Genomic DNA, 26,815 nt, shown 5'->3' with positions numbered 1-26,815 from the left:
AAAGAATGTGTAGAATATTGATCATCTGCAAAATACCAGATATTGACCCTGAGGATAAACAGATTAAGGCATGGTATTTGCCCTCAAGAGCCTTCTTGTCTTATGGTGAGACATACCTATAAGTAAGCAAGTATAGCGTAGTGTAATAATTGACAGATGGAATTTTGTCTAATAGAATTTCGTCGTAGTAGAACTAAAGAATTTGTTTACTAATGCACCTAATCTGTGCAGTGAATCTTGCATATACTTTTAAATAAAACCTCTCAACAGCCCTATCAAATAGATGCTATTATTATCCTCATATTAGAGTTTAGGAAACTGAGGCTCAGTGGAGTTAAGAAATTTGCCCAAGTAATGCAGGTACTCTGCTTGGGGCGAGGATTGGGGAGGAGGGAGGGAGAGGGCAGTGGTATCCAGAAAGACTCCACGGAGAGGGGGAGAGGGCTGTATGTCAGCTGAGAGCTGCAAGGTGAATAGGAGTCCGTCACATGGACAGCATTCCCAGGCGAGGGAACAAGATGTACATAAGTATGGAGGCGTGAGAAAGCAAGGCATGTTCAGGAACGGCAAATACTTCAGTACTGCTGCCGAGGCTGTCCCAGGAGCAGGGGTAGCTAGCGAGCGGCTGGAAATCATCTTTGTACAGGTAAGCAGGTGCCTGATCATGTCACATCCTGCCATGATTGAGTGGCACGTATTTATAGATGGGGGAAGTGAGTGAGGGATTTGGAGGAAGGGGCACCCAAGTCTCTCCCAGATATTCTTGTGAGAAAAATCCTTTTCATCCTAGTGTGAGAGATGGATTCAAGGAACAAACACTGGAAGCAGATAGACAAGGAAGGATACTGTGGCAATTGTCCACCCATTCGTTCCCTCATTGAATAAGGGATTTATTGAGCATATACTGTACGCTAGCTACTCTTCTGGGTGTTGGTGGCTACAGCTATAAACAAGATAACCATTGTTTCTCCTTTCACGGTGCTTACTTTCTAGTGAGGGAAGATAAATAATAAACAAGAAAACGTCAAGTAGTAATAAGTGCTATAGAGAAGATGAGGAAAGGTGAGGTGGTGGACCAAGGCTTTTTGGGACTACTGTGAGTTAGGTGGGAGGGACGGCTTACTGATGTGGTGACATTTAAGGTGAGACCAGATGGGCACATTTCTGAATTATGGTAAAAGAATAGAAAAGAGGACTTCTCTGTACCTCACTCTCCTCATCTATAAAATGGGTATAATAACAGCTCCTACCTCATAGGGTTGTTGAGAAGATTGAATGTGTATATGTGTGATGATTAGAACAGGAATGGTGCCTGGCACATGGCTAGCATTATATATGTGCTTGCTATTATTGTTATTAATAATAATGCTATTGTTACTAAAATACTGGGTAAAGCGGGAAGATTTGAGGAGCAGGGGTGGTAGTGAGTTTCATTTAGATGTGTGGAGTTTGAGCATGGAGTGTGCAGGTGGAGAGATACACTGTGTCGTTGGCCACACCTGTTTGAAGCTCAGGAGACAGGACTAAAACTTCTTGTTTGGAAATGAGAATATAGTTGAGGCCAAGAGTCTTAGAATGAGCAGAGTTTAAGCAGAAGATAAGGGAAGGAGGAATTTGCAAAAGATTGCCCACTGAAGCTAAGAGAACTAGGGGACAGAAATATCGTAGAAGCAAGGAAGAAGAGACAAAGAGGGTAGAGATAGGTAAGAACTAAAAAGGATCTTCTGCAGTGGTAATTAGGAGGTCATTGATAACCATAGAGCAGTTTTAGAAGAGAATATATGAGGGGAGGAAGGAGAGTCTGAACATGGGGAATTCATTCTAGACATTTGCTTGGGAAGAAGAGAAATAGAGATGGTACGTAAGGGTGTTTGGGGAGAATGTTTATTTTAATATAGGGAGACACAGCACATTTTTAATCTCAAGTAGAAACCGGTAGGTCAGGGATGAGAATTTTAAAGAGGACATCATTCATTCATTCACTCAATGAACACTTATCAGTTATGTACTATGTGCTCTACTCATCAAGTTCCCAGTCTTGTTGAGGAGACAGTGTTAACATAACTGAGTGTATAACAAAGAAAATACAAACTCGGATGTGTGTACTGAAGGATGGGAACATGGTGCCATGAGGGAGTGTATCAAATAAATTGGGCCTGGACTGAAGTGGGGGTCGGATGAGAGCATGGTGGTTGATCTAAGGCCAGAAGGATGAGCCTGAGATGGGAGGGAAGCAGTGAGACGAGACAGATGAGATGAGGTAAGATGAGAGGAGCTTGGTTGGCCACAACAAGGACTTGAGTCTTTTTTTTTTTTTTTTTTAATGAAACTCTCTAGGAGTTAAGCCAGCATTTTATTTATTTACTTATTTTTGGCTGTGTTGGGTCTTCGTTTCTGTGCGAGGGCTTTCTCTAGTTGCGGCAAGCGGGGCCACTCTTCATCGCGGTGCGCGGGCCTTTCACCATCGCAGCCTCTCTTGTTGCAGGGCGTAGGCTCAGTAGTTGTGGCTCACGGACCCAGTTGCTCCACGGCATATGGGATCCTCCCAGACCAGGGCGCGAACCCGTATCCCCTGCATTGGCAGGCAGACTCTCAACCACTGCGCCACCAGGGAAGCCCAGGACTTGAGTCTTTATGCTCAGAGCACTAGGAAGTCACTGGAAGTCTTTATTTTTTATTTTTTTTTAATTTTTAGTTTTCATTGGAAGTCTTCAGAAGGGAGCGGACAGGGTCAGATTTGCATTCTGTAAAGATTGCAACTCGGAGAAAGGATGCAGAGGATCAGCTGGGGCAGTTGGGAGGCTGTTACAAATAGTCCAGGCAAAGGACTGAGTATTGGTAGCTTGGACTTAAAAAAAAAAAAAAAAGTAGATGAATTCCAGACACATGTTGGGGATACAATGCCCACAACGTGGTGATGCACCAGACGAAGGGTGTAAGAGAAAAGGGAGGTCTCCAGAGTTGGTCCTGGGATTCCCTCCTGCCCTGCTGGGGAGTGCCTCTGCTGAAAGATAAGGAAACGGGTTTGGAGGAGGCAAGAAAAGCTGGACCTAGATCACAGGTGAACGGATTAGCCTTGAATAGGAGAGAATAGTGGATGTGAGTGCAGGTGCGTTCACAGGTGATGTGGTAGGACAGTGAGGAGGTTAATCGCAGCAGCACCTGTTTTCTCTGTGTAATAGGAAAAAGGATCATCTCCGAAGATCAAGGAAGGTGAACGGGAGCAGTATGAGGCTGGGGCGTCATTAATTGGGGGATTTCTTGTTATCACCTCTTCTCTGACTAGCTCAAAAGACGTTCACGTCTTACATGTCTTACTGGAACGCACCCTCATTTCTCCCAGATAAGGTAGGGAAGGCAAGTTTAAGTTTCATCGCGTCTATTTTCTAGGTGTAGTAGCGGGCTGTGGTTAATTCTGCCGGACACTTGCCCCGTGCTGTGCACTCTTTGGTTTACTTATCCATCTCCCCACTAGCCCATGAAACCCTGGAGAACAGAAACTGTATCTCTTATATCAGGCACAGAATAAGTGCTCAGCAGCAGATGTGTGTGGAATTTATGAACGAACAAACGCAGAAACCAAGGCAATGGAATCTGAACCCCCGGAGTTGGAGCAAGGCCAGAAAGCAGACCCACTCCTTCCAACTCAGGTCTGGCCACTGGAATAGATAGCTTCCTACTAGAAGGAAAGATGTTTTCAATTCTGTCCCAGAAATTGTCCCCAAGTCGCATATTTCCAGGGCACTCTAGTCCCGTCTACCTGACTGGCCGCCAAATTCCCCGTGGCCCCGTGGACACTGAGGTGATGGCTCGGGTCAGCTCCCTCACCAGGAGGAAGGAGCCAGGAGTAGCAAACCCTCTGGGAGCAGTGCCCGTGGCCCTCCCCTCCTTCCAGCAGCTGACATCACATGCAGGTACAGCTCCATCCTCCCTGTCTGAGGACAAAGGAGGAGAGGAGACTGAATGCCCAGAGCCCGTGGCCAGATGCGGGAGGATGGGGGAGGGCTCTGTGCGGAGCCCGGGTCGCAGGCAGGGGGCATCCCCGGAGCACGGAGCCTGAGGCCGGGCCCTCCACCCGCCTGTGTTCTGTGGGAACACTAGGGCAGGGAGAGCTCAGGTGCAGGGGCCAGGTCGACAGCTGAAGGAGCTGCCCGGCCAGCAGCCCCAGAGGGTGCCTCCGGCCCCCCAGGTCCCTGCGGCCATGTGGCAGGCCCCCCCGTGAGCCCAGCATGGTCCACAACCTGCGCTCCCCGACGGTCTCTTGCAGCACAGCTGTGAAGCAGGCCTGCCATCACCATGTCTCCTCCCTGAGGAAGAAGCTGTCCTTTCTACGAGCCAAGTAGGTGGCAGGGGGCCCTGGAGATCAGGGCACGAGGACTTGGCCCTTGGCTGGTTTGGGATGAGCCGGGGCTGTTCACGGAGGTGGGAGTGCTTTGGGGTGTCTCCCACGTTTGGGGATATTGCAGTTCCTTGCTAGTGACAGGCCCCCAAGAGAGAGAGTGCTTGTTGCCAGAGGCTGAAGGTAAAGGGGAAGCGGGGGTGGGGAGGGCAGTGAATGAGGCTGCTTGCTCCTCAGTGGATGGCGTGCTTGACTGGGCCTCGCCGAGTCGTCTCCAAGGAGCTTCCTTGGCTCTCTGGATTCTTCATACCAGGGGGCACTCTTTTCCTCTCTGATGGTAGGTTACTTCAGTTGGTAAAGAACTTGGAGGTCCCAAGAGAAAGGTGCTGAAGAGAATGGTGTGCTCTGCCTGGTTTAGGGTTCTCTGGTATCTTTGTGGGTGTTAATTCCCTTCCAGTGATAGGGACCTATGGATAGGGACCTTTGGGGATGTTGCCTTTGTGTGTTCACATCTCATATCCATTCATTTGGGACTTTGCTTGAGCAGCTGCCAGGGACATCTGGGCATAAACCAGGTGTGGGGCTCTTTTCCCTAATGTGGGCCCGGAACCTGGCAGAATCGTGGGGTGGTGTTTCCTTGCCAGACACGCTGTGCCTTGGCCTTTGTGACAGGCAGAGGGGAGGGGGTTTTCTGGAGGAGAAGGAGGTTGCAACCTCTAGGATCAGAGTTAAATTCAGGGGCTGGCAGGCATTGGAGAGAGAGGTGCACATAAACTTACGGGCAGTTTTGTTTTGTTTTGAAGAGAAGCAGCAGTGAGGAAAAGGACAGATGGGACAGCTGGGGTGAGGGGAGGACAGGAGGAAGAAAGGCAGTGAGAGGCTCAGTGGATCGCGAAGGTAGGTAGGGGCTCGAGGTGGTCGGTGACGATCGCGATTCTCTCACACGCGCACACGCCCACGAGCATGCAGCCGTCGTTGACGAGGGTTCTCTCCCCAGGGCGCTCTCAGGCGGAGGGTGAGGGTGGGGAACACAAGCCCAGTCCGCACCCTTAGGAGGTGGCTCCTCGGGCCCCACCGACTACCCCGCGCTGTGGCCCTGCAGCCGGCCCCCAGCAGGGCATGGCAGCACCGGAGAGGCTCTGATCCTGCGGTGCTGGCGTCAGGGACAGGAATCTCTGTGCAGTGGTCACGTGGGGCTCAGGACCCTGCTTTGAAGGTGAAGGAATGACCTCAGGTTAAATCCTGGCTCTACCACTTACTGGCTGTGGGCTGTGGTGCTTTCACAGCGTTTTATTCTCTCCGAGCCTGCTTCCTTCTTTGAAAATGGAGATAATTGTACCTACTTTGTGGAGGTTGGGGGGATCAAAATGAGGAAAAAGGGGAAAAACACTTGGCACTGTGTCTGACGCACAGTAAATGGTAGCTTCTGTTAGAGTTACTGTCGGCAAACTGTTGGCTCGGGCCACGCCTGGCAGGTGAGTGGAAGGTAAGTTCTCAGAGAACCGTAGTTGGAGATTTGGTTTGAGTGAGTCCAGGAGAGGTGACGTTTGATGACTCCTCAGTCGCCCGGGAAGGCCAGTCACATCAACTCCGGTCCTCACTGCCCCCCCAGCTTCCTTTCCGTCTTAGCACGAATGGTGTCATAATTGTATTTATTTGTTGACTTGGTTGTTGTCTGTCTCCCCCGCTCGTCCTCAACTCCTTGAGAGCAGGGACCGCCTTTGTTTTATTTGCTAGTGTGTACCCAGCACTCAGCACGGAGCCTGACGCATGGTAGGTGCTCAGTAAATATCTGTTCCATGAATATGTGTCTAAGGCTTTGCTAGCTCTAATGTCCTATGATCATGGGATTCTGTGACTATGGCCCAGAAGGAGGGCCGCTGTAGCCCTAACGCATCTATTAACCGTTGTGACAGTTTCATGGTCCTGGAAATGGTTTGATCTGTGTGCCCCTTTTTCCGATTCACATACACGTGTGCTTAGAGGATGGTGCGGTCTTGTGGCAGACAGCACATAGGCGTTTGGATAGTAGAGGAGAACTTATTTTAGGTCTGGGCCAAGCTCTGACTTTGGGGGGCAGGGCGCTTCTGCCTTCCCCTTCTGCCCGAGTTCTCAGTTTGTAGCTTGGCTCCGGCTGCTTCTGTTGCTGCAGCAGAACTGTCTGCAGGTGTAACCATCACCTGCTCTGCGTTTCTCCTACTCCAGCATTTCTCCCTTTCTGCCTGAGAAAGCGGGGTTATTAATTATAGCTCAGCAAACCACTCTCTCTCTGCGGATGCCATAGTTGGGATTTAGACTGGGGCAACTGGCAGGATGGATGGTAAATTTCGTTCCCCAGCGTCTCCACTTCCTACTGGGAGAAATAGTATCCTCCTACCAGCCAGGGTGAAGAAGGAATTTGAGTGGGTGACAGCTCGGGGCTCAGGCCCGGACTCCGCCCGCAGGCTTGCTCTGCTCTGCACTGCATTCTTTCCTCCCTCTTACACCAGGGCTGAGATGCAGTCGGAGGCCCAAAACCCTGGGTTCTCTTCTTAACTGGTCACTGAGGAATAATGTAAGCTCAGAGCAGGTATTTACAGAGGCCACTCCTTGCTTTGAAGCAATCGTTGTACCAGAAGTTGATACTCCAGCTTGGTTGCATATCCCCATCAGTAAACATTTTTTGAGCGGTACCACCAATGTCACGTGTAAATGTAATTACGTAAGTTGTATGCGTGCACTACTGTATGAAGTATTTTGTATATTATATAATTAAGTAGACATTTTTAAAGGATGAGCTAAAAAGAAGTATAAATAAAAGTTCTAATATTTTCTTCCTGCACTGCATGAGTAAGTGTTCATACCCCCTTGATAATGGGCAGCCAGCTTGGGAGACCAAGGTTCTAAGGCAGTGGTCCTCAACCTTTTAACGGGTGTCAGAATCACTTGCAGAACTAGTTCAGCATGCACATTTCTGGGCCCCTCTCTCTGATTCTGAGCCTCTAGGAATTTGCACAGATAACACATACCCCAAGTGATTTCCATGTCGGTGGTGTTTGGGAAACACACTTTGTAGGCTGAAACCTTCTAGCTGGTATCAAGCGCCCAATTTAATAGGCCTGGGCCAGGGAGAGCCTAGCTGTCCCAATCCTGGCTTGTGACATCAGTTCTAGGGAACCTCTGGCAGACCCTCGGTGCCTTTTTACCCAGCCTGGGCTGCTGGTGTCAGTGCGTGGCTTCTGTTTTTCCCTTAGCTTCTGCACAGCCCAAGAATCACCATTGTGCAGTAAGGAGAAAGGTGGGTGGGTTGGGCTGTGTAGTTAATTGTTTCATCTTATCTGTCATCACTTTTCAGGTTGCTCAGTACCTCTTTTCTTCTTATCCTCAGGCAGAGGAGCCACAAGCAGTTAACTGCTGGGCTCCCTCCCTCTCTTTGCCAGTCCTCCTTAATCCGAAGGGGCAACTCTTCCACTGAGATGCAGAGAAACCCATTGCAACCCTGGTTCAAAACGGTCCTCCTCCTCCGGGCTGCAGGAAAGGGGCTGAGGGAGTGGAGGCAGTCCGAGTATCCCCCGCCCGCCCATACATAAACACAGAAGTTCCCCTGGTCATTCTTTGTGTGAGCGTGGTGGGTGAGTTCGTAAGTAGAATTCGGGGTTGGACTTTAGAAACTCTTAGTTTATTAGTTTGGCTCCATGCCTTAGACTTGCTTTGGGCTCCACAAAGTGGACAATTTCACCTGCTCAACTCCTTTCCCTCTGGAAGTGAAACAACTATTATCCGTGTTTCCTTTTCCTGGCATCTTAAAGAACGGGTGGGTTCGCTTCTGGCTGAGAGTTTACATCAGTTGTCCTTGTAAATAAGGGTACAGAACAGAGATCTACAGAAGGAGCCCTTAAGAAGGAACTTAAGGGGCCAAACACTCTCTACTCCTTCCTAATTGATGAATTTCTTCTTCACTATCTATGTCAGGTGGTTTTCTGCCTCTCTATGAATAACTTCCATAATGGGAAATTGACTAAGGAAATTAATTGGGGTCTTTTTCAGTAAAGAAATCTATAATTATAAGAAACTACTGCAAATCTACAAATGAGAAGAGCAAACGCAAGACAACACAGAATGTCTGTGTACTTAGTTTGTGGGCACAATATCAGTTCTGAGGTATTATTTGTTATTACTAAGAATAGCTTCTATTTTGAGAGCTTATTCTGTGCTCGATGCTGTGCTTTTCATGTGCTGTTCTTATTTTATCATATTAGCGACCCAGGAAGGGAAGTTACTACTCTACCCATTTTCTAGATAAGGCAGAGTCCATTGCCTTTCCTTGTAATGTGGCAGAGCTGAGATTTGACTCCAGAGCTCAAGTTTTTATTTGCAGTGCTTTAGGACTTCCCGTTGAGAAAGGATACATGTGGGGATCCAGTGCGGGACCTTCTGCTTTTCCTTATATCTGATGGGTCTATCTTTACCAGCTTGCTAGAATTGAAGCTCCAGATGTGGAGGTGTATGAGCCAGTCTATTAATGAAGATTATCTCTCAGAAAGCTTCAAAACCAGACAGAACAGGAAACAAACAGGGAGAGGATAGACCCCAGTGATTCTGAATGATGCAGTTAAATGTGCCTGAAGGCCAAATAGGTTTTTTCTTTTTTAATCTTTTTTGCGTATGTTTCCTATGCCTTGTTCATTTTGAGAAGTGCCTTAGGATTTTATATGTACAAAAGTTCCAGTGCACCTCTTTGTTTGACAGTATCTCTTTCTGAAACTTTCTTTCGGTTTCACTGTTATGCCTAAACTGCAGAACAGAGCCATTGTTACTCTTACCTGTCTGCAGGTACCAGGTGAAGCCCCTGCAGGCATCTGCAGGACCTGCAAAAATTCCCCTTCCCTCTGGGCTCGCCAGCACCCCCTGCTGGTGGTGGCTTTGCCGGGAGAGGAGGGAGTGGTCATCTGATCCCTCAGTAATGAGATCAGCCGTGAGTCAGCAGGCAGAGAAGGCTAAGGGAGTGGCCTGGACTCCACTTCTTCAGTTGTGGAGGGCAGGGGTGTCTGCCTGGCAGGACAGCTCCCACCTCATAGGAAGAGAGGACACTGGGGGGGAAGGGAACTGCCAGTACAGAGGAAGAATTGCTGGTTGGCGTTGCTGTGCAAACGGGTTTGTATGTTCTTCTCAGACCCTCTGCTCAGATTCCTCTGGGACCCATGAGTTCTTCCTTGGACATTTAAGTAGCATGTTCCTTGGTCATTCTTTTCTTTCCCACCCCACGAGCTTCCATAGCTTCATGGTCTGTTTGTTTTCTGGATGTAAGCGCTGCAGTGGCAGCTCCAAGGATACATTGGAGCCAGTGACCTTCAGAAGACAAGCTGAGGACAGTCTGGAGAGGGTGGTAGGCTCTGGAAGCATTCCCCTCCATGTTTGCCCTCGTGTGCTGCCGGCTCGCATCTCCTCCCCAGCCCCTGGCCCAGGAATTGGTGCAGATCTATATCTGCATCTTTCAACTTCGTTCCCAGTCCTCTGGGAGAAACCTGGGACCCAGAGGAGGACACTTGGAGATTTCCCCCCAGCTTCCCCCTTACCTCTCCCACGCGCCTGGTCTGGCAGCTGCAGAGAAGAACAACGGGGGAGTGAAACACTTCTCAACAGCGCCCCTACAGCTCCCAGCCCCGCCCCCCAAGGCTGCTGCCGCTCACTGGACTGCCCAGGGGTCTGTGACCTCTGTCTGTCACCTTATCTTGTTTTTCTCTCAGTTTCAACAGTAGTCACTAGCGGGTCCCGAGTCCAGCGTCCATTGATGTCCCAGTGGCATTCAGACGGTCCCCACCTCTCCCGCACCGGCTCTTCCACCAGTGCCCGCCTCCGTCTGCAGTAGAGTCTTTGGTTGTACAATGGAAACGTGTGTGGCTCCCGTTTACCATGTACCGTAAAAAGGTCAGGCAGTGTGATTGGCTTTCTCCGCGCTCCCCTCCCTGCTGACCCCCTGCTCAGTTAATCCTGTGGCTTCTCATCTGTTCTCACCCTGACCCCGATGCGAAAGTCTCTGACATCCTCTGCCGCCCCGGCTGTAGGTCTTTTGTGAAAATTGGTACAGGCATGGGAGTAAACCTCCAGGGCAGGGCGTGGGAGGATTATCCACCTTAGGCATTTATGAGCCTTTCCATTTTTGAAGCACTTGCACAAATCTGTCATGTGGAAGTCTAGTTCAGGGACCAGCTGCTGGCTGGAGGTGGTGTGACTGGGGCGGGGGGAGGGCAGGAGTTGTGTAACCAGACCAGTGCCAGCTTTGCATTGGCGCCAAGTGCAGATGGCTCGGAGGTTTGGGGGAACTCAGAGAGTTCCCATTGTTCCCAGCCCCCTGAGTACCCTTAAGATAGTAATCATAAAGGCGACATTATTTTAGTTAACATTTGTTGAATGTGCCTATTATGTGTCAGTCACTGTGCTCTTGTTTAAATTTCCCCATTTTCCTATCCAGTAGTATAACTATTGCCTCCATTTTATAGGCAAGAAAACTGAGGCTTAGAGAGGTGTCGTAACTTGCATAAGAGCACACAGCTGCTAAATGATGGGCTGGAATTGGAACCCAGGTAATCTGACTCTAGGTTTTAAGCACTATGCAGCACTGCCCTGTCCAGTTCTAGAGGCTGATGTCCAGGCGCTATCACTGATATTCCTGTTGCTTGTGAGGTCCCAGGAAGCGCTGGCGGCTGGGGGAGGTGGGTTTCCCCTGAGGAGCTACAGTGTGAACCGAGGCAGAGACCTCCGAGTCTGGCCTGAGCTGTGGGCTTCCCTAGGGGCGCCAATGGGGGGAGGCGGGCGGCCTGACACTGTCCCTTCCGGCCAGCAGAGGGTGCATTCCTGGAGGTGACTGGCCCCTGGCTTTTTCCTTTCCACCTAGAACCTGAATCTCCTTCTCTCCTTGCCCTGACTCGTCAGAAGCTCCTGCACCCCAGCCCTCCCCGACCTGACATCACCAGAGGGCAGTTCAGCTGTGTGAGACCAAGTCGGACTTGAACCTGCAGGGTTAGCTGCCGTCTCCCTAGTTTCCCTTGTGCTTGGCTGTTTCTCTCCAGCCACAGCTCCTCTCAGATGCTTCGGTCAAACGCTGTCATGGAAATTTCCACTTTGAGTTTGTAATTGCCTGGTCTCCTTTCTCCTCCCACTTCCAACTTGATCAGTTCCCTGATTTTCTTTGTGCATCTTTCTTTCCCTTCTTATTTTCATTTGGACTCTTTCATCGTTCTCTGATGGCTTTTTCCCCCAAAACTCCCCTACATGCCCCCACAGTGTCCACTACCCTTCAGCATTACCTGCAAGTGTCTCCCCTTGGTCTTTCCCTGATTCCTTTTCTGCCTTTGCATTGTTATAAGGACGCTCTCACCCCACTGTTCTAACGCCTTTATTCACCTGAAAAAAGCAGGTGGGTTTGTTTTCTGTCCAGTCTACCTCTACCGTCATCAACGGGGTCTTAAAATTTCATGCTCTGGGGGGAGAGGTCACATGGATGAGGAAAGACAGGAGGTGAACCACTGAATTAAAAAAAAAAAAAAGCTCAATGTTTAAGTAGTATTTACTGTGTGCCAGACACAATTCTAAGCCCTTTCCGTATTTTATCACATTTAATCCTCATAGACGCCGATGAGTTGAGGAATAGCATCCCCTGTCGTACAGATGAGGAAATGGGGGCACAGAGAGGCCAAGTAACATGCCCAAGGTTACACAGGCGGTGCGTAGTTGAGTCAGAATTCAGACCTAAGCAGGATGACTTGAGAGGCAGGCTCTCCACCAGGATCGACTGCCTCTGAAGAGTTGATGGTCAACAAGCACAAGAGAGGAGACGGCACCTTCCAACCCCTCAGACACGCACAGTCACACGGTCAGGATCGTGGGAACTCACACACTCTGCCCCTGTTCACTTTCACCCTGCCTCCCTCTTTCTTTTTCTGTCTCTCCTCTCAAAAGAAACTGCCGTTTTCTGTGTTCGGGGAGAGAAGACATCAAGTGACCTCTCAAGGTCTGTCGTGCTGGGAGACTCTCCCTGCTTCATCACTGCCTTTTCAGTTTACAGGCATCAGTCAGACTCTAGAGAGAAGGGATTTCACCTTTTTTGGCAAAAAGGCACCCGATCTGTGTTTGTGGTCTCAGGACGGGCAGGGTGACCGGGCTGCACATTTTATAAGCAGTGCAGGTGAGGCCATCCCACTGCCCCTCACTCAGAGAGACGCACACGCCACAGTGCAGCAGGCAAGGCTGATCCGACCAGGCTTTGAAACAGCCTTGCCTGCTTTCCTGGCAGCGCTTCCCACCCGTAGCTGCCAGAGGAAGGGCTTCCTAAAGGTGCAGCGTCAGCCTCTGCGCTGTCCTCCGGGCACTGGGTGCCCGGACTCCCCACCACAGCTTGACTGGCCCCAGCCCATAGTCACTCTAGCCTCTTTTCAAGCATCTGGGGTTTCCCCCCCCCCCCCCACTTTCTTAACTTTATACCTAAGTACAGTGATTAAGGAGTTAGAATATAATACGTAGGGTAAAGTAATTAGTACAAATAATTGCCCTGGAGAGAAAATGGTATGATGATGTTATAAAGGGGCTCCCCCCGCCCCACCCCCCCACCCTTTCTCTGCCTGCCTGCCTGCCTGCCTGCCTGTCTGTCTGTCTGTCTTTTCACTAAATGTTAGGCAAAATGGAAGGAGATTATAGCAGTTGTAGAAGAGAGAGCTTCTGGTCTCTAGTTCAGAAGGCAAATGCATGGAATAGAGGAGTGATCTATCCTGTGAGGAATCATCTAGATCAGTTTCTTGCTGGGAAGTAGCAGAGGTGCAGATTCGATGGCTACTTAGATACCCTGCATTAGCTTTCCTTTCCTTTTCTCCTTCAGTGTCATTCTCTTTCCCGTCTTTCTTCCTGGAGTTGGGACGTAGTCCTCCTCTTCCTTCTCATTAAAGCTTAGCACCGTCCCCCACCTCCCGCCCCGCCCCATCTTCTAGGCTGTCTGTTCTCTAGCTAATAGCGCTCTCTGTGCTGCTTTGAGTTCAGGACGTACACACTGCTTTGTAAAATAGACATGGACGCTTCTGGCGGAGCAGGTCTTCTAAATGCCGTCCTCCGCGTCCCCATCAGGGCTGTGTGACAGCTGCATGCCTTGAAGAACTGAGTAGGTGAATGTGTTTGGTCATTTGGGAGACTGGGTGGAGTCCCATTAACGTGGGTCCGATCTCTGTGTGGATCTGATGAAGCAGAACGTCCCCGTTCGTGGGTGCTAGCCTTCTGCCCTCCATCTGTTTGTACATTTGACTGTCAGCCCAGGCACAGAGAGGACTGAAGGCCACAGCGATAGCCAGAAGGCACATGCCGGGCCTCTGAGCAGAGCTGACACGTGCGGGTCTGGCACGGCCCTACACCTTTGTTATTTTTGTGGGCGTAGGATGGAATATTGCCACTGCGGTACTAGCAAAGCCTCTTACCCACTTCAGGTTGACTGTATCTGTGACCACAGTCTAGGGCTTATAGAAACCAGGCAATGAGTTAATGAAAAACGATCCATGGGCCTAAATGATTTTCTGTTACTCTCATCCTCGTCCTTTTTCATCTAGGTTTATGGAACTTGGCGGCCCTTGGCTGATAGAGTTAAGATGGGAAAGGGAAGGGGGAAGTGGTACATTCGGTGTTTATGATGGCTGGAAAATAACGTACCTCCAGGAACCAGGTTACGCATCTTTTTTTTCCTCCTTAATTTCAATCTTGATAGTTGACCAATTTGGTCAGGTGTCTTGGTCCACTTTTCTGCTTAAATAAAGCGATCATGAATGAATCTTTGGTGATTCTTTTTAAGAGCAGTTTCCATCGGACACGGGAGATTTGCTAAATGTATACAGTAACCTCTAGGCAGGCCTAAGGTTTTTTTTCTCCTAGTGTTTGATGGTGTATTTTCTAATTTGCCATCTTCCACAAAAAGGGGGTGCCAGAGGGAAATTGTAAATTCATTGAGGTTTTATGTTCTTTTAGTCTATAGTCATGGGGAGCCGGAGTTGGGGGCAGATTGAGGGGTGGGAAATTTGATAGCATGACATTTAGTTGAAGGGGATTTGGAGTCAGTGAACATGGGTTTGAGTCCCAGCTCTGCTGTGCTGTCTGTGTGACCTTTGGGCAAGTCCCTTCACGTCTCTGAATCTCAGTTTCATTATCTGTGAAATGGGGGAAACAATACTTACCTCAGTGGATGCCTGTGAGTATCAAATGAGGTAATGGATTTGAAAACATGTAAATTATGGAGCCCTGTACCAATGGGAGTTGCTACTATTATTGTTCCTGCCAGACCCTAGGACGCTGGCAAAATAAACTGGTAGAATTGTTGATGTCGTCATTCTTTTGGAAAACTCTTTCCTTGGTGTGCTGGTTACCTGACTGCATGGATTCAGTGTGAAGTCAGGCTTGAACAGAAGCAGGTAGTAGGAAGAATGAGGGCCAGTGCAGGCGGTAGTGGATGAGACTTCACGGTCACTGCCGTCTTTTTTTATTCCCTTATATTTTAATCTCTCCCTTTAACCCTTGCTTTGCTGGGTTTTCTGTGCTCTGGGAGCTGGATTGGAGACGGGTGGGGATCAGAAGGTAGGGGGGAAATGAGGGCATCAGTTCTCTCAGGAGCTCACCATCTCTGAGGGAAAATCTATGTGGAATTGGGGAACAAGTGCTGGGAGACCTTCCTTTGACCCTTTTGCTTTTTGCTGGGCCTTGGTTTCCTTCTCTGTAAAAAGGAGCCGAAGCTTTAAGGTCTCATCCACCTGCAACTTTTTGTGGGTCTGAAATCATGGGCTTGAAGGAATGCATATCCTTAACAGCAAGCCCAGGTTAGCACGTTAGGAGAGCTGACAGGGAGAACTGATGGAAGGAGGTACTTAGGGATGCCCGAGGATATCGACCTGCCTGTCCATAGGTTGTTCTCAGTGATTGGGAGAAATATCTAAAGATTCGAATGTGTTTGATTGAACTCTTTGACAGGAAGACTGGTGGTCCACCAGAGCACACAACCCTGTTTCCTTGCTGGTTTCAAGGAGGGGAGTTGCTCTTTCGCGTTCTTGCTGGCGCTGGTACTGGCAGACGCACGGAGGAATGGATGTGTGCGCTGTGCTTTAAGTAGAGGTTCTGCACTTCCCTAGAAATGTGAGCAGGCTGTTCCCGCCTTCTGCTAGGGCCCGACGTGCTCTGACCCCTGTCCCGGGCCGCCCCCGACCGCCACAGCCTCTCGCAGGCCGACGAGTAGAATGGGCCACAGAGGAAGCGGCAGTCACTGCAACAGAGCGGCCTGTCCCTGCTGGGCAGGAAACCTAGAGTGATGAATGGGGCCGGATGAAGTCATCCTGCTCCTCCAATCAGGCTGCTCCGAGAGAGCCAGGGGCCTCTGCAGATCCAGCCGGGCTGCCGGCTGCTCTCATGTACCTTTAGACAGAGGCTGTGAGTCTCTGGGAGTGGAGTGGGGGGGTGTGAACCGCCCGCTCTGGCTCCTGTGTAGGCCTCAGTCAGTCTGAATGTTATTGCAAGGTGAGTGGCTTCACCGGGCGCATTCCTCTCTCTCTGCGTTCTCGGCCTTGCCTGGCGGGCTCTGGCTTTGTGGCTCCGGCACCTCCTTGCCCAGCACCTTCTGCTTCCGTCTGAGCGCCTGTACCTTCTTCTTGAGGTTCTCACACCCGCCTCCGCACCGACCCCTAGCCTTCTCCCCTCCTGCTCCCCCCAGCACTTGCTCAGCACCCGCCAGCCGGCCCCTTCCCACAAGCTCCCCTCTCTCTGACCGGTGGGTACCAGTTGGCCCGGTGATGGGAGGGCAGGGCCTCCACCTCTGTGCGCTCTCCCCCAGCAGGGGGAGCCCTGGCGAGACCCGCACTTGCCTCCTGGGAAGAAGTACCAGGCAAGGGGAGACGCCCCCTGACTCAGCCTGATGTGGGCATCTGTGGGAACACAGGCAGGCCCCTGACTCGCTGGGGACTCCGAGGCCCTTTGCTCTCTCCCCCACAGCAGAGGAGGTCCTGGGGCCAAAGCTTAGAAATAGGTGTCTCATTTTCCCCAGTCTTCCAGAGGGGTGGTTGGTTCTTTCCGGGTGGACCTTTGTGACTCTGCCTTTTCTCTCTGGATGGCACCGCTGCTCCTTAGGCCAAGCCGCGATCATGGAGCCGGCTGATATGGCGACAGCAAAGGTAGGATGGAAATGCTGCCGGCCGCACTGTGCGTAAGTGGCTTCGCTTGGCAAGTTCTGCCTTTGGTTCACTTTTCTCTCCCCTCCTCTCCCTCAGCCCACCACTCCGGAGCGTCCCGGGGCTGTGTCAGAGTGGAGGGAAGCGGTGCGAGAATGAGGGCCTCAGGGGAGGGGAGGAAGGCCGGGCCCTCCTGGGCACACTCCTCAGCTCTGTGTGCCTGGAAGCCTGGTAGGCGGGGCGGTGACCTGTAGCTTTGTCTGGGCTGACCCGTGTGTCTGTCTTTCTCGTTAGCTTTGCCTTGGTTTTCCTTTCTCTTTATCCTGTCTCTTTTCAGCCGCCCCCTCCCTTATCCTCTCTGTCTTCTTCCTCTGCCTCCTCCCCACACTGCAGTGCTCTCTTAACCCATCTCTGCCATCTCCACACTTTCACCCTCTGTTTGCTTCTCTTTTCCCTCTGCCTGCTGTATAAGGAATGGGTGGGGTCGGTGTGGGCTGGACAGCCTTGAGAGCAGAGACTGCCTCTCATCCTGCAGCAGATGTTGGCCTTGGGATTGGTGAGGTGGCCTTGGGATTTGGCTCTGAGTGGCAGATGCGGCTGCTGTCCCCTCCCACCGCTCATCTGATGTCCCAATGGAAGTGCGGGTCTGGGCACCTCTAGGGAACGGTGCCCGGGTGCTGTGTCGCACGCACCCTGTAGGCACGCTAGAGGGCGTCCCTGAGATAGGTTTCTGATGTCTCCTGACTCCTGCTTGCAATTTGAAATTTGTTTTCCTGTGCATTTTTCCAAACAAGGAGCTAGAGCCATTGAGGGTGGATGGGGGAGCCAAGGAGGCTGAGTTTGTAAGCTGCAGCCCCTGTGTACTGAGAGAGAGACCTGTGGTCCTTCCACAATATCTCAGTGCTTGGTTTGGGGGCCTTCCTCTCTGGCCAGATGGCAGGGTCTCCTTTCTCTCAAAGATGGAAGACTGGACGAGGCTCAGACTTCCGGAGCAGGTTGAGTACCCCATGTGTGTATGGAAGAGAGAATGAGGTAGGAGGTCCAAGCAGCAACCGTGCTGCGGGCAGTAATGTGTTAAAGTGGTTAGGACACGTCTCTGGGAATCGCAGAACTGGATTCTCAGCCCCTTTCTCCCACTCCCACATGCTGTGTGATCTGATCCAAGTTACTTAACCTCTCTGGGCTTTCATTGCCTAGTCTGTATAGTGGTAAGAATTACATGCATATGTTGTTTTAACCAGCTTAGGTCTGTCGAATACTTCCTTTTCCTTGCAGAAAGGAGCTAGGGAGAGCAAAACTAAATGAGAACAGGCCTCCCTGGTTTCCTGGACCACATCACTCTTCAGTCCCCCCACCCTTCCTCTCTCTTCACCTCCTTCCACAAACATTTGAGTAGCCACGTTGAGCATGGCTGGTCAAGGTGCTGTACCCGTCTTGGCCGTATGCAGTGGCAGCCATGGGAGCAAGGCATCTGCAGCTGTGTTTGGATCCAAAACGGTTTGCTGCAAGCAGTTTGCTGTCTGGCTGTAATGCTTCTTCTCTCTGTGATGTCAAGTGTCATCTCTTGCCAGGCTTACCAGCCTGCTAGTCCTCTAGCTCTTAAAGTTGTAAGTGGTTTGGGATCAATCAGCTGGCCCTCCAGGGGTGGTGGTGGTGATTGCTCTGGGAAAGGTGCGCTTTGGGGGCATCGGGGAGTTATTCTGCAGTTAGTTTGGAGATGTGCATTTATGTTTCCGTTTGCATATGGAGGTAGAAACAGAGTCAGCTTCATTTTTCTCAGGCTCTTGCCATCCCTTCGCCCAGATTGCAGGTTATCTAATCAGGCAAAGAATCAGACCTTGGAGCTGGACCATTCCTGAGGCTAGCATTTGCGATCAGGACCTTGGCCACAGGAGTGAATCTGATTGGTCATAGAAACAGGCGACATTTAACACTGGCCCTGGGATTCGTTTTCTTTAACCTTCTCTAACCTAAACCTTTTGGAGGGAGTTTAGTTCAAGTGTTTTCAGTCTGGGCCCGTGAACCATTAAGGTCCTTGGATGGACTTGAGGAGAGGGTCCATGAGCCTGTACCACTTGTAGGCAGAATTTTGTATCTCTGTATTTTTCTGGGAAGAGTATCCATGGCTCTCATCAGATCTCCAGAGGGCTTATGACTCAAAAAAGTTCAAGACTCTTTAACTGATCAAGATGCTCCCATAAAGAGCCTGTTTGCATTTTGCAACCCAGGTACAAAGAAAACCTATACATTGTGGTTCACACACTGACATTGAAGAATGCCGTGCGCGAGCAGGAACCGTGGAGTAAAAATTCATAACGTGACTCACTGGTAACTGATTTAAGATGATGTGGGTATCATTTTTAAAAGTCTAAATACATGTAAATGCATCCCCCTTACCTTATCTTTCCCCTGTAATACCTGAGGTCCTATTCCCTGGATCCCTTTAGCCCCCAGTGTATTGGGTTCAGTTACCCCCAAATGAAATAGTTTTGGTTGGAGGTGTGGCCACTCTTGATGACAGCCCTGCCTATTTAGACTGTGTTCAGTTCCTGGAGGAGGGCTTTTGGAGGTGTGACTTCATCTCCTGGAGTCTGGATTATTGCATTGCTGTGGCGCTTCTCTTTTTTTTTTTTTAAGGTTGCAGTTTCAGACTGGGGCCATCTGATGTCCTGACATGACTGTGTTAAGATAAGTAGATGATAAATTGTGTCCTGAGAGTTTCTATTTCAGCCTTGAGAAAAGAGGTCGGTAAGCATTCATTAATCCATTCACTCAACAAATGTTTATTAAGTGCCGCTTATACGCCAGCAGAGATTCAATGTGGAGGTTTTTGATGAATAACACACGATCCCTGTGAGCAGTTAGCTGCTCATGGGCTCTTGGGGAAGACAGATGAGTAAACAAATTATGATGGCACAAAGGTAATAAGGGTTGTAATAGAAGTTCGAGTCACCAGGGAAGCACAGAAGAACTATTTGATGTTGCCTGGGCAGGCATAAGGGCTTTCTAAGGAAGTGACATTTGATTTGAAGCATGGGTAGGAGTTTATCGGGCGGACGAGGCAAGAGAGGTGATCTAGTTATGATTTGGAGCTGGGCATGTCTGGGTTCAAACGCTGGCACTGCCGCTTTCTGGCTCAGTGAACCTGAGCGAGTTATCCTGGCTTTTCCTAGTCTCAGTTTCTTCCTTTGTAAATGAGGGTGATACCATCCACCCTACAGGATTGTTGTGAGGGTTAAGTGAGATAACTTAGGTAAAATGCCTGCACATCGTAGGTGTTCACTGGACACGAGGGAGGCAGCATGCATGTGGCAAAGCCCAGGTCACTGCAAGTACTTGGGCCTGATTGGAGCGTGGGACGCATGTGGAAGATGGGAGGCAGTTGGTGAAACTGGAGAAGGAAGCGGGAGTTGACACCCTGTGACAGCCTGTTCCATGTAGATACTGGGAACAATCGAAGGACTTTAAGATATCCTCAGGTCTGCTTTTGACTACAAGACTGCAAGGTAGACAGATTGTTAAGATTTTCCTCATTTTGCGCCATCTCTGACACTTTATTTTTCACATGTTTGTCTTCCCCCCACTAGACTATAAGCTTTCTAAGGGCAGGGATTGTGCAGTTTTGCTTTTTAAGCCACAAAGCCCCTAGCACCTGGCATATTACTTGGTGTATGATAGATGCTCAATAAATATTTGGTGAATGAACAAACAAGTAGGAGAGGGTAAGTACAACTGCAAACCTAAAGATGAGGATTGAAGGGCAGGTAATAACTGAGAGCAGGAGACAAACGCTAGTCATAAGTAGGGAGCTAGGATTGACATGCCTTTGTGCCTAATTAAGCGGGAGGTGGGAGAGGAGGCATGTAGGATGAATTCCAGGTGTCTGACTGGGTGGCTTCATAGTGGGTGGTGCCATCTATTGGGATAGGCACGGGAGGTCAGGGTCAGAGGAGAGGTAGAGGGACAATGCAGAGTTTCATCTACTCGTGCTGGCTCTGAGGTGCCCATGAGACATCGAGGTGAAGGTGTTCAGGAACAATCGCGAATCTGTATCTGAAGTCAGGGGAGTGGTCATAGTTGTACACATATATATATTTGGGAGGCACAGTCTTATCTCCAAGGCATTGTTCAAACAGTCAAGACTAGATTAGGTCATTATAAGAAAAAAATTGTAATCATGTGGGGATGGGTGTTAACTAGACTTATTTTGGTGATCATTTTGCAGTATGTACATATATGGCATCATTATGCTGTACTCCCAAAATTACTATAATGTTATATGTCAATTATATCTCAAGTAAAAAAAAAAAAAAAAAAAAAAGAAAGACTAGATTAGGAACCTCTGTGACCTAGATGGCCACCCAAGGACTAGCGAGTTGACAGGAGAAACTTTTCAGATCTCCCATCACAGCAGTTAAGAGGCGGAGGCTCTCCTTATAGTAGGATGTGAGATCTTGGAACTGAGAAGGGCTTCTTCATAGGAGAGTCTGAACTTGTGGATTTTGTAGAGAAATTGAAAAATGTTGGTGGACTGACACAGAATTGCCAGATATTTATTTCACCTATAAAAGGTAACAACAGAACTAAACTGAACTAAAATATAAAACTACCACCCCCATTGTCTGTATTTAGAGAATATTTAAACACAAAATTTAAAAGGATGAATTATCAAAAATTAAAGATTCAGTATCTTTAGTTTTTAGAAACTTACCGCGTTGCCCTTATTTTTCTCACTTGTCTGTGGATCCACGTAAAAACTTCATCATGGTACACGCCAGCGCTTGGGTGCCCCTGAAGCAGCAGCGGTAGCCAGTGGCTGAGTATGGAAGGACACAGGTGCATTTACGGAGTAGCTCTGGAACCTGGGCTCTTACATTTACTCATGATTATGCCAGTCTCACGTCTGTTGTGATATTAAGAGAATATCGTGGCTATGGGGGCCTGAAACATCTTTGAGCGTTTCGTTTGCAGCTTTATGGTGCTGATGAGAAAATATCCTGATGGAGGAAATGAAACTTCAAAATCCACCCCATTAGATACAGCCTACTCCATCCAAATAAACCTGTGTTTATTGGCAGCGATTGTAGCAATATGTTCCAAAGGCACTATTTCTGGACACCTGTCATGAAAATAGGAAGTTCTGGTCTCCTTAAAGGATGATGACAAATATTGGATCCTTTTTCTGGCTAACTCTTTTGAGTTAAGACCATACTAATCGAGAAATGATTATCACAGATTTAATATAGGGTAGCTGAGAACATTCACCATTACTCATCAGTTGATTGAAAAACTGGCATAATGATTACAAACCCATCTTCATTTTGGAAAACAGAAGTACTCTGCCCTTCTGATTAGCTGTGTCTCTCTTATGGGACTTATTGCTTTAAACTTTATGTGAGAATTATTTAATATAACTACTTAATGCCCATGCCTTGTGTTCCTTTTTAGATTATAAGCTTCTAGAGATCAAGGACGATATTGGATGGATCATTGAAATAGCATCTTGGTTTGCCTAGGTCATGAACACATTAGGCACTCGATAAGTATAGTTATTGTTGAATAAATAAATAAGTAGCTGACTGACCTGACAGAAGTATCACAAAATAAAAATACAAACATATCGCCAACACAATAGGAAAAATGAGAAACTTTGTTTAGGTAAAGGAGAAAAAGTAGACCAGGAAGCATAGAAATGGAGCCCTCTGGTTCTTGCAGTGGGTAGTGGTGGTCTGTGGACACTGGTTGGGAGTAATCATAACAAGGGTGAAAAGGTGTTGAGCCCTTACTCAATACTACGTCACGTGTTGTGTCATTGACTCTTAACAGCTTCATGGACCGCTGTCATCACCTTTTTATAGATAGCGCCGAGGCGTAGAGAAATGAAGTAAGTCGCTCAGGGTCACACAGCTTGTTCAGTACGGATTTGAACTCAAGTCTAGTTTCAGAATCCTTGTGCTAGACCACAGAGCGCAGCTCTGGGACTGGTGTCAGTCCCCTGTCAGCTAAGAATGCGGCTTTTCTAGGCTTGTCCTATCGGCAAACAGCTTCTCTGCCAACAACAGACTCTGGTCTTGTCCCTGGCCTGGAGACTTCCACTGTGAACATGAGTTAACACTCGATTCAGCTGTCTGTTAATGGTAACTGTCATATGTAGCTTAGTTGAGAAAAGAGAAATCTCCATTTGGTGGGAGGGGAGCAGGAAGCAGCTGGCTGTGGATAGATGGGTGCTCCCTTCCTGAGAAAAGCTGAGTTTATAAACACCCTCCGGGGTCCCTGACACCATCAGTCACCCCGAATTCCTCTAGAGAATAAACCAGGAGGAGCAGGGGGCGTAATTAGAAATCTGCCTTGTTTCTTCCATCTGGCACGAGACATGTTTTCTTTTATGACGAACGTAATTAGAGTGAGGAGTGAAAGCAGGCCGCATTCCCTTCTCCTGCGGGGTGTTTCTCCGAGGCGTGCTGTCTTTCCTGACAGGAGGGCTTCACGTCCGGAGGCCGCCCTTCTGTCTATTGGCAGGAGGGGTCGTGATCCAGGGCACACTAATGAAGGAGACCTGAGTCCGGCAGAGGCGTTCGGGAAGCGGGCAGTGATTTTGGAAGGGAAGGGGGGAATGGTAGGGTAGAGAGAGAGGGTCCTCTTTGGGATTTCCACTGTCGCAGAGAGTGGGGCCCGGGACACTCCTGTCTCCTTGCATCAAGCCAGGGGGTCTCCGTGGAGAAGGGATGTCCAGCAGTGCTTCAGCAGGCAGGGAGGGAGAGCTCAGCGGGCATCTGTACCCAGGTGGGCAGGGGAGGCAGTCCTCCTGGCCTGGCTGAGGGGGGAGGTGCCTGGGCTAGAGAGAGCGGGCGCTTTGTTGTTCCTGGGCGTAGGGCTTTGCTTTGTAGCTTTCTCGCTCTTCTCACCAACTCCCACCTTATCTCACGGCTGGGAGTAGCATGAGAACTAGGCCTCCCAGGGCATCAGTTTCTTCTTCCAAACAGTGTGCTTTAGTAACACCTCACTGGGTTATTGTGAGAACCCCAGACACAGCGTGTGGGAGGCCAGCTTAAACTCTCGAGCGGACAGACCCCCGGTGGAAGCCCTGGCTGCCTCTCTCCTGGCTGCCTCCCTCCTGGCTGCCTCCCTCTCCAGTCAACCGTGTCGGTGAAGCACCTGGGGGCAGGATGAAGCCTACTGGAGCTTGGCTTTGACCTTGTCCGTCCTGTTGGTTGCCCAAAGGAACCTTCTGGATTAGCAGATTGTGAAGGAGAGGCAAAGAAGAATGGAGGAAGTAAGTCTGTCCAGTATCCTAAGCAAATCCGTGGGGTCACAGAGGCAGAAGGAAGCATTCTTCAAGTGAACAGAGCCTGCCTTGCTTTCCCCACAAGCCTCTCCACCTCAGCGGCTCTGTGGCCTGTGCCGCCCCTCCTGGCCTCTCCCTGCGGTGGCCCGGTGGGGCTGGAGGGCGGGCTGTGCGCAGGTCCCGCGACAGGAGGGGTGGGGCAGGCTCAGGAGGCTCCGGGCTGGGTGCTGGCACAGGTGAACAGACCAGAAGGCCAGGCCAGTGCCTGCGGCCCGGGCCGTCACCCCAGAGCCAGTGACTAATAGTGGCAGAGGGTGGGGGCGGGGGAGGAGGGGACAGGGAAGTAGCGGGGAGCACCTGATGGGCGCAGCTCTGGCCATCTGCCTTCCCCTCCACAGCCTCTATTGGCTGCAGTTGGAACGTGGAAGAAGATTCTGGCTGGAGCCCGAGGAGGAGGCTTGTTGTTGAAATGTTCAGGAGGCTGCTCCCTCCCCCGCTGCTGATCTCGCTAGCTTCCTGACCTCCAAAATGCTCCTTAAATATAACACTCTCGGCGCCTGTCGACTCCCCTGCCTGAGCTTGGAGCTTTGATTCCCCAACGTGTGACTGCAGTACTGCTCTGCCCCAGTTTTGCCAGCTCCTGGAGGCATGCGGCTCTGCCCTGGTACTGCGGCCCTCCTCTCCTTAGGAGCAGGGGCAGAGGGAGGGCAGCACACATCCGAGAACGAGAGAGAAGGCGAGCCTCAGGGACCACGTTGTCCATCTATTTTCTGCTCCAGATACGCTCCCCGTGACTTCCCAAGGTCATGAGGAAGCGTGCGCTTCTGGTGTCTGGTGCTGGAAAGAGCCGCTGGTGGGGAGGTGGGAGTCACAGGGGCTGAGTCCTCCCGGGGGCTCACAGCTGCTAGGTGTCCCTTGGCTGGGGGCCTTGGGTGTCTGCTTACACATCACCAGCAGTGTGCTCTGGCTGAAAGACCTCTCTCACCATTCTGGCCCCTACTCATGGGTGAGGCAAGAAAGGCCAGTCGTGGTTTTGTTGGACTAAGAAAGGAACAGCACCAGGGTGAGTGAGACCTTCAGGCTCCTGGGGGCCAGGAGGAAGTCAAAGCAGCTAAAATCAGAAAGGAACTTTTTCCAGCCTTCATTCCAAACCCGTTTGGAAGGAACCGTTGTAGCAAGAAGCTTAGAGTGTTACAAACCAACCTTCTGTGAACCACACCTTGTAAACACAACCAACTTGTGAATGTTTGTGAGGCTGGGAAGATCAATTTTTTGAACTTAGATTTTTGAAAATGCAGATAACACAAAACATTGTCATTGTCAATCCTTCCCTCACCACCATCCTGCCCTTTCATCAGGTCTGCTCACAAAAACCCATAGGAGAAGGTTAGTGTCAGGTGAACACAGCTGTACCTTTTACCTGTCCTGCTGACCACATTGTCTTCCCCCCCCCCCCCGCCCCCCCCGCCAGGTGTGACCACCTCCCTGAATGCTGAGTGTGTCATTCCCTTGACTTTTCATTTTAAGGATACAGAATATCTATACAGATTCTGTATCTATATGGATATAAAATATCTATCTATCTATCTATTTTATGTGTTCTTTAGCTATATACATACATAAAATACATATAAAATCATACTGTAGGCATTCTTCATTGATTTGCTTCCTCCGTTCACATTATTTCTGAGATGCATCCACCTTGTTGCATGTGACAGTAATTTATACATTTTCTGTATGCTCTTGTTACATACCATCCCACATTAAGAAAATACAACAGGTATTTTTCCTTTCTGTTATTGATAGAAATTTTTTCCCCCCAGTGTTTTGGTTGGTTTCTGCAAACCATGTTATTACATCCAGTACCATGTGAAGTTTCTTTTTTAATACATTTATTTATTTATTTATTTATTTATTTATTTATTTATTTATTTATTTATTTATTTATTTTTGGGTGCATTAGGTCTTCGTTGCTGCGTGCGGGCTTTCTCTAGTTGCGGCGAGCGGGGGCCACTCTTCGTTGCGGTGCGCGGGCTTCTCATTGCGGTGGCTTCTCTTGTTGTGGAGCACGGGTTCTAGGCACGCGGGCTTCAGTAGTTGTGGCACGCGGGCTCAGTATTTGTGGCTCACGGGCTTAGTTGCTCCGTGACATGCCCGGACCAGGGCTCGAACCCGTGTCCCCTGCCTTTGCAGGCAGATTCTTAACCACTGCGCCACCAGGGAAGTCCCCCGTGTGAAGTTTCTGATGTGAGTTTCTTCAGTCAGTGGAGTAGAACCGTTAGGTGTGAGGGGACGCATTTTTCAACCTGACTACATAGTACCAAATAGTTTCCTTAGGGAATCAAACCAATATACACCTGCACTAGCTCCCTTCCAACCTTGATATTGTTAGACTTTTTAATTTTTGCCAATTAGATGGGTATGAGATGGTATCTCACTGAAGTTTAAATTTGCATTTTCCTAAGTACTAATGAAGTTGAGCACCTTTTCATATATTTATTGATCATTTCCTCTTCTGAAAGTGCTTGTTCAAATCATGTCTATTTTTCTAATTGTGTTACTTTTTCTTATTGATTTGTAAAATTTTAAAGATAAACTCTGTGAACAACTCCTTTTCCAGTTACATATGTCACACATATCTTCTCCCAGAAAAATCTTGTCTTTTCTGTGACCAATGTTGACGATCAGATGTTCTTAATTTTACTGTGGTTACAGTCTTCTTTCTGGACATGGTTTTTGGTGACTTGCTTAGGAAATCCTCAGGCAACAATCTGTGTGAGGGTCCGTTTGTAATCATGACTTATCAGGGGAGATGGTTTTTCCTTCCTTCTTCATTCACTCACTGTCAAGGTTGAAGACAGACAGTTTTCCTTTTATATCCTCAGCTGTACTGTGTCTTTCAAGTTCACCCTTAGCGTGAGGGTGTGGCCAGCAGGGCCTGCTTTACCAGATCTCCCCTTACACCTTTCACATTAGTGGGCTTTTGGAGAAGTCGTCTCTTCTCCACTGTGCTTTGTGAGGCCATAAAAACCA

At 49.3% G+C, this 26,815-nt stretch overlaps 1 protein-coding gene across 2 annotated transcripts in view; it reads left to right on the top strand.

Moving 5' to 3' along the window:
- The window catches only part of GRAMD1B (GRAM domain containing 1B), a 173,324-nt gene that overhangs the window by 47,215 nt on the left and 99,294 nt on the right, over window positions 1–26,815 (top strand). Inside the window, exon 3 of one of the 2 annotated variants that reach the window (XM_068554600.1) lies at window positions 10,066–10,100. The exons of the other annotated variant lie outside the window; for it this stretch is intronic. Coding sequence (XP_068410701.1) covers window positions 10,066–10,084 — 19 coding nt within the window. The 3' untranslated portion in view covers window positions 10,085–10,100. Of the gene's footprint in view, window positions 1–10,065; window positions 10,101–26,815 lie in introns of those variants that run through there. 2 annotated transcript variants of the gene reach the window in all.

Source organism: Eschrichtius robustus, chromosome 11, assembly GCF_028021215.1.
Source record: "Eschrichtius robustus isolate mEscRob2 chromosome 11, mEscRob2.pri, whole genome shotgun sequence".
In the NCBI taxonomy this organism is placed as follows: Eukaryota; Metazoa; Chordata; class Mammalia; order Artiodactyla; family Eschrichtiidae; genus Eschrichtius; species Eschrichtius robustus.
This window is presented reverse-complemented; position numbering and strand designations above follow the sequence as displayed.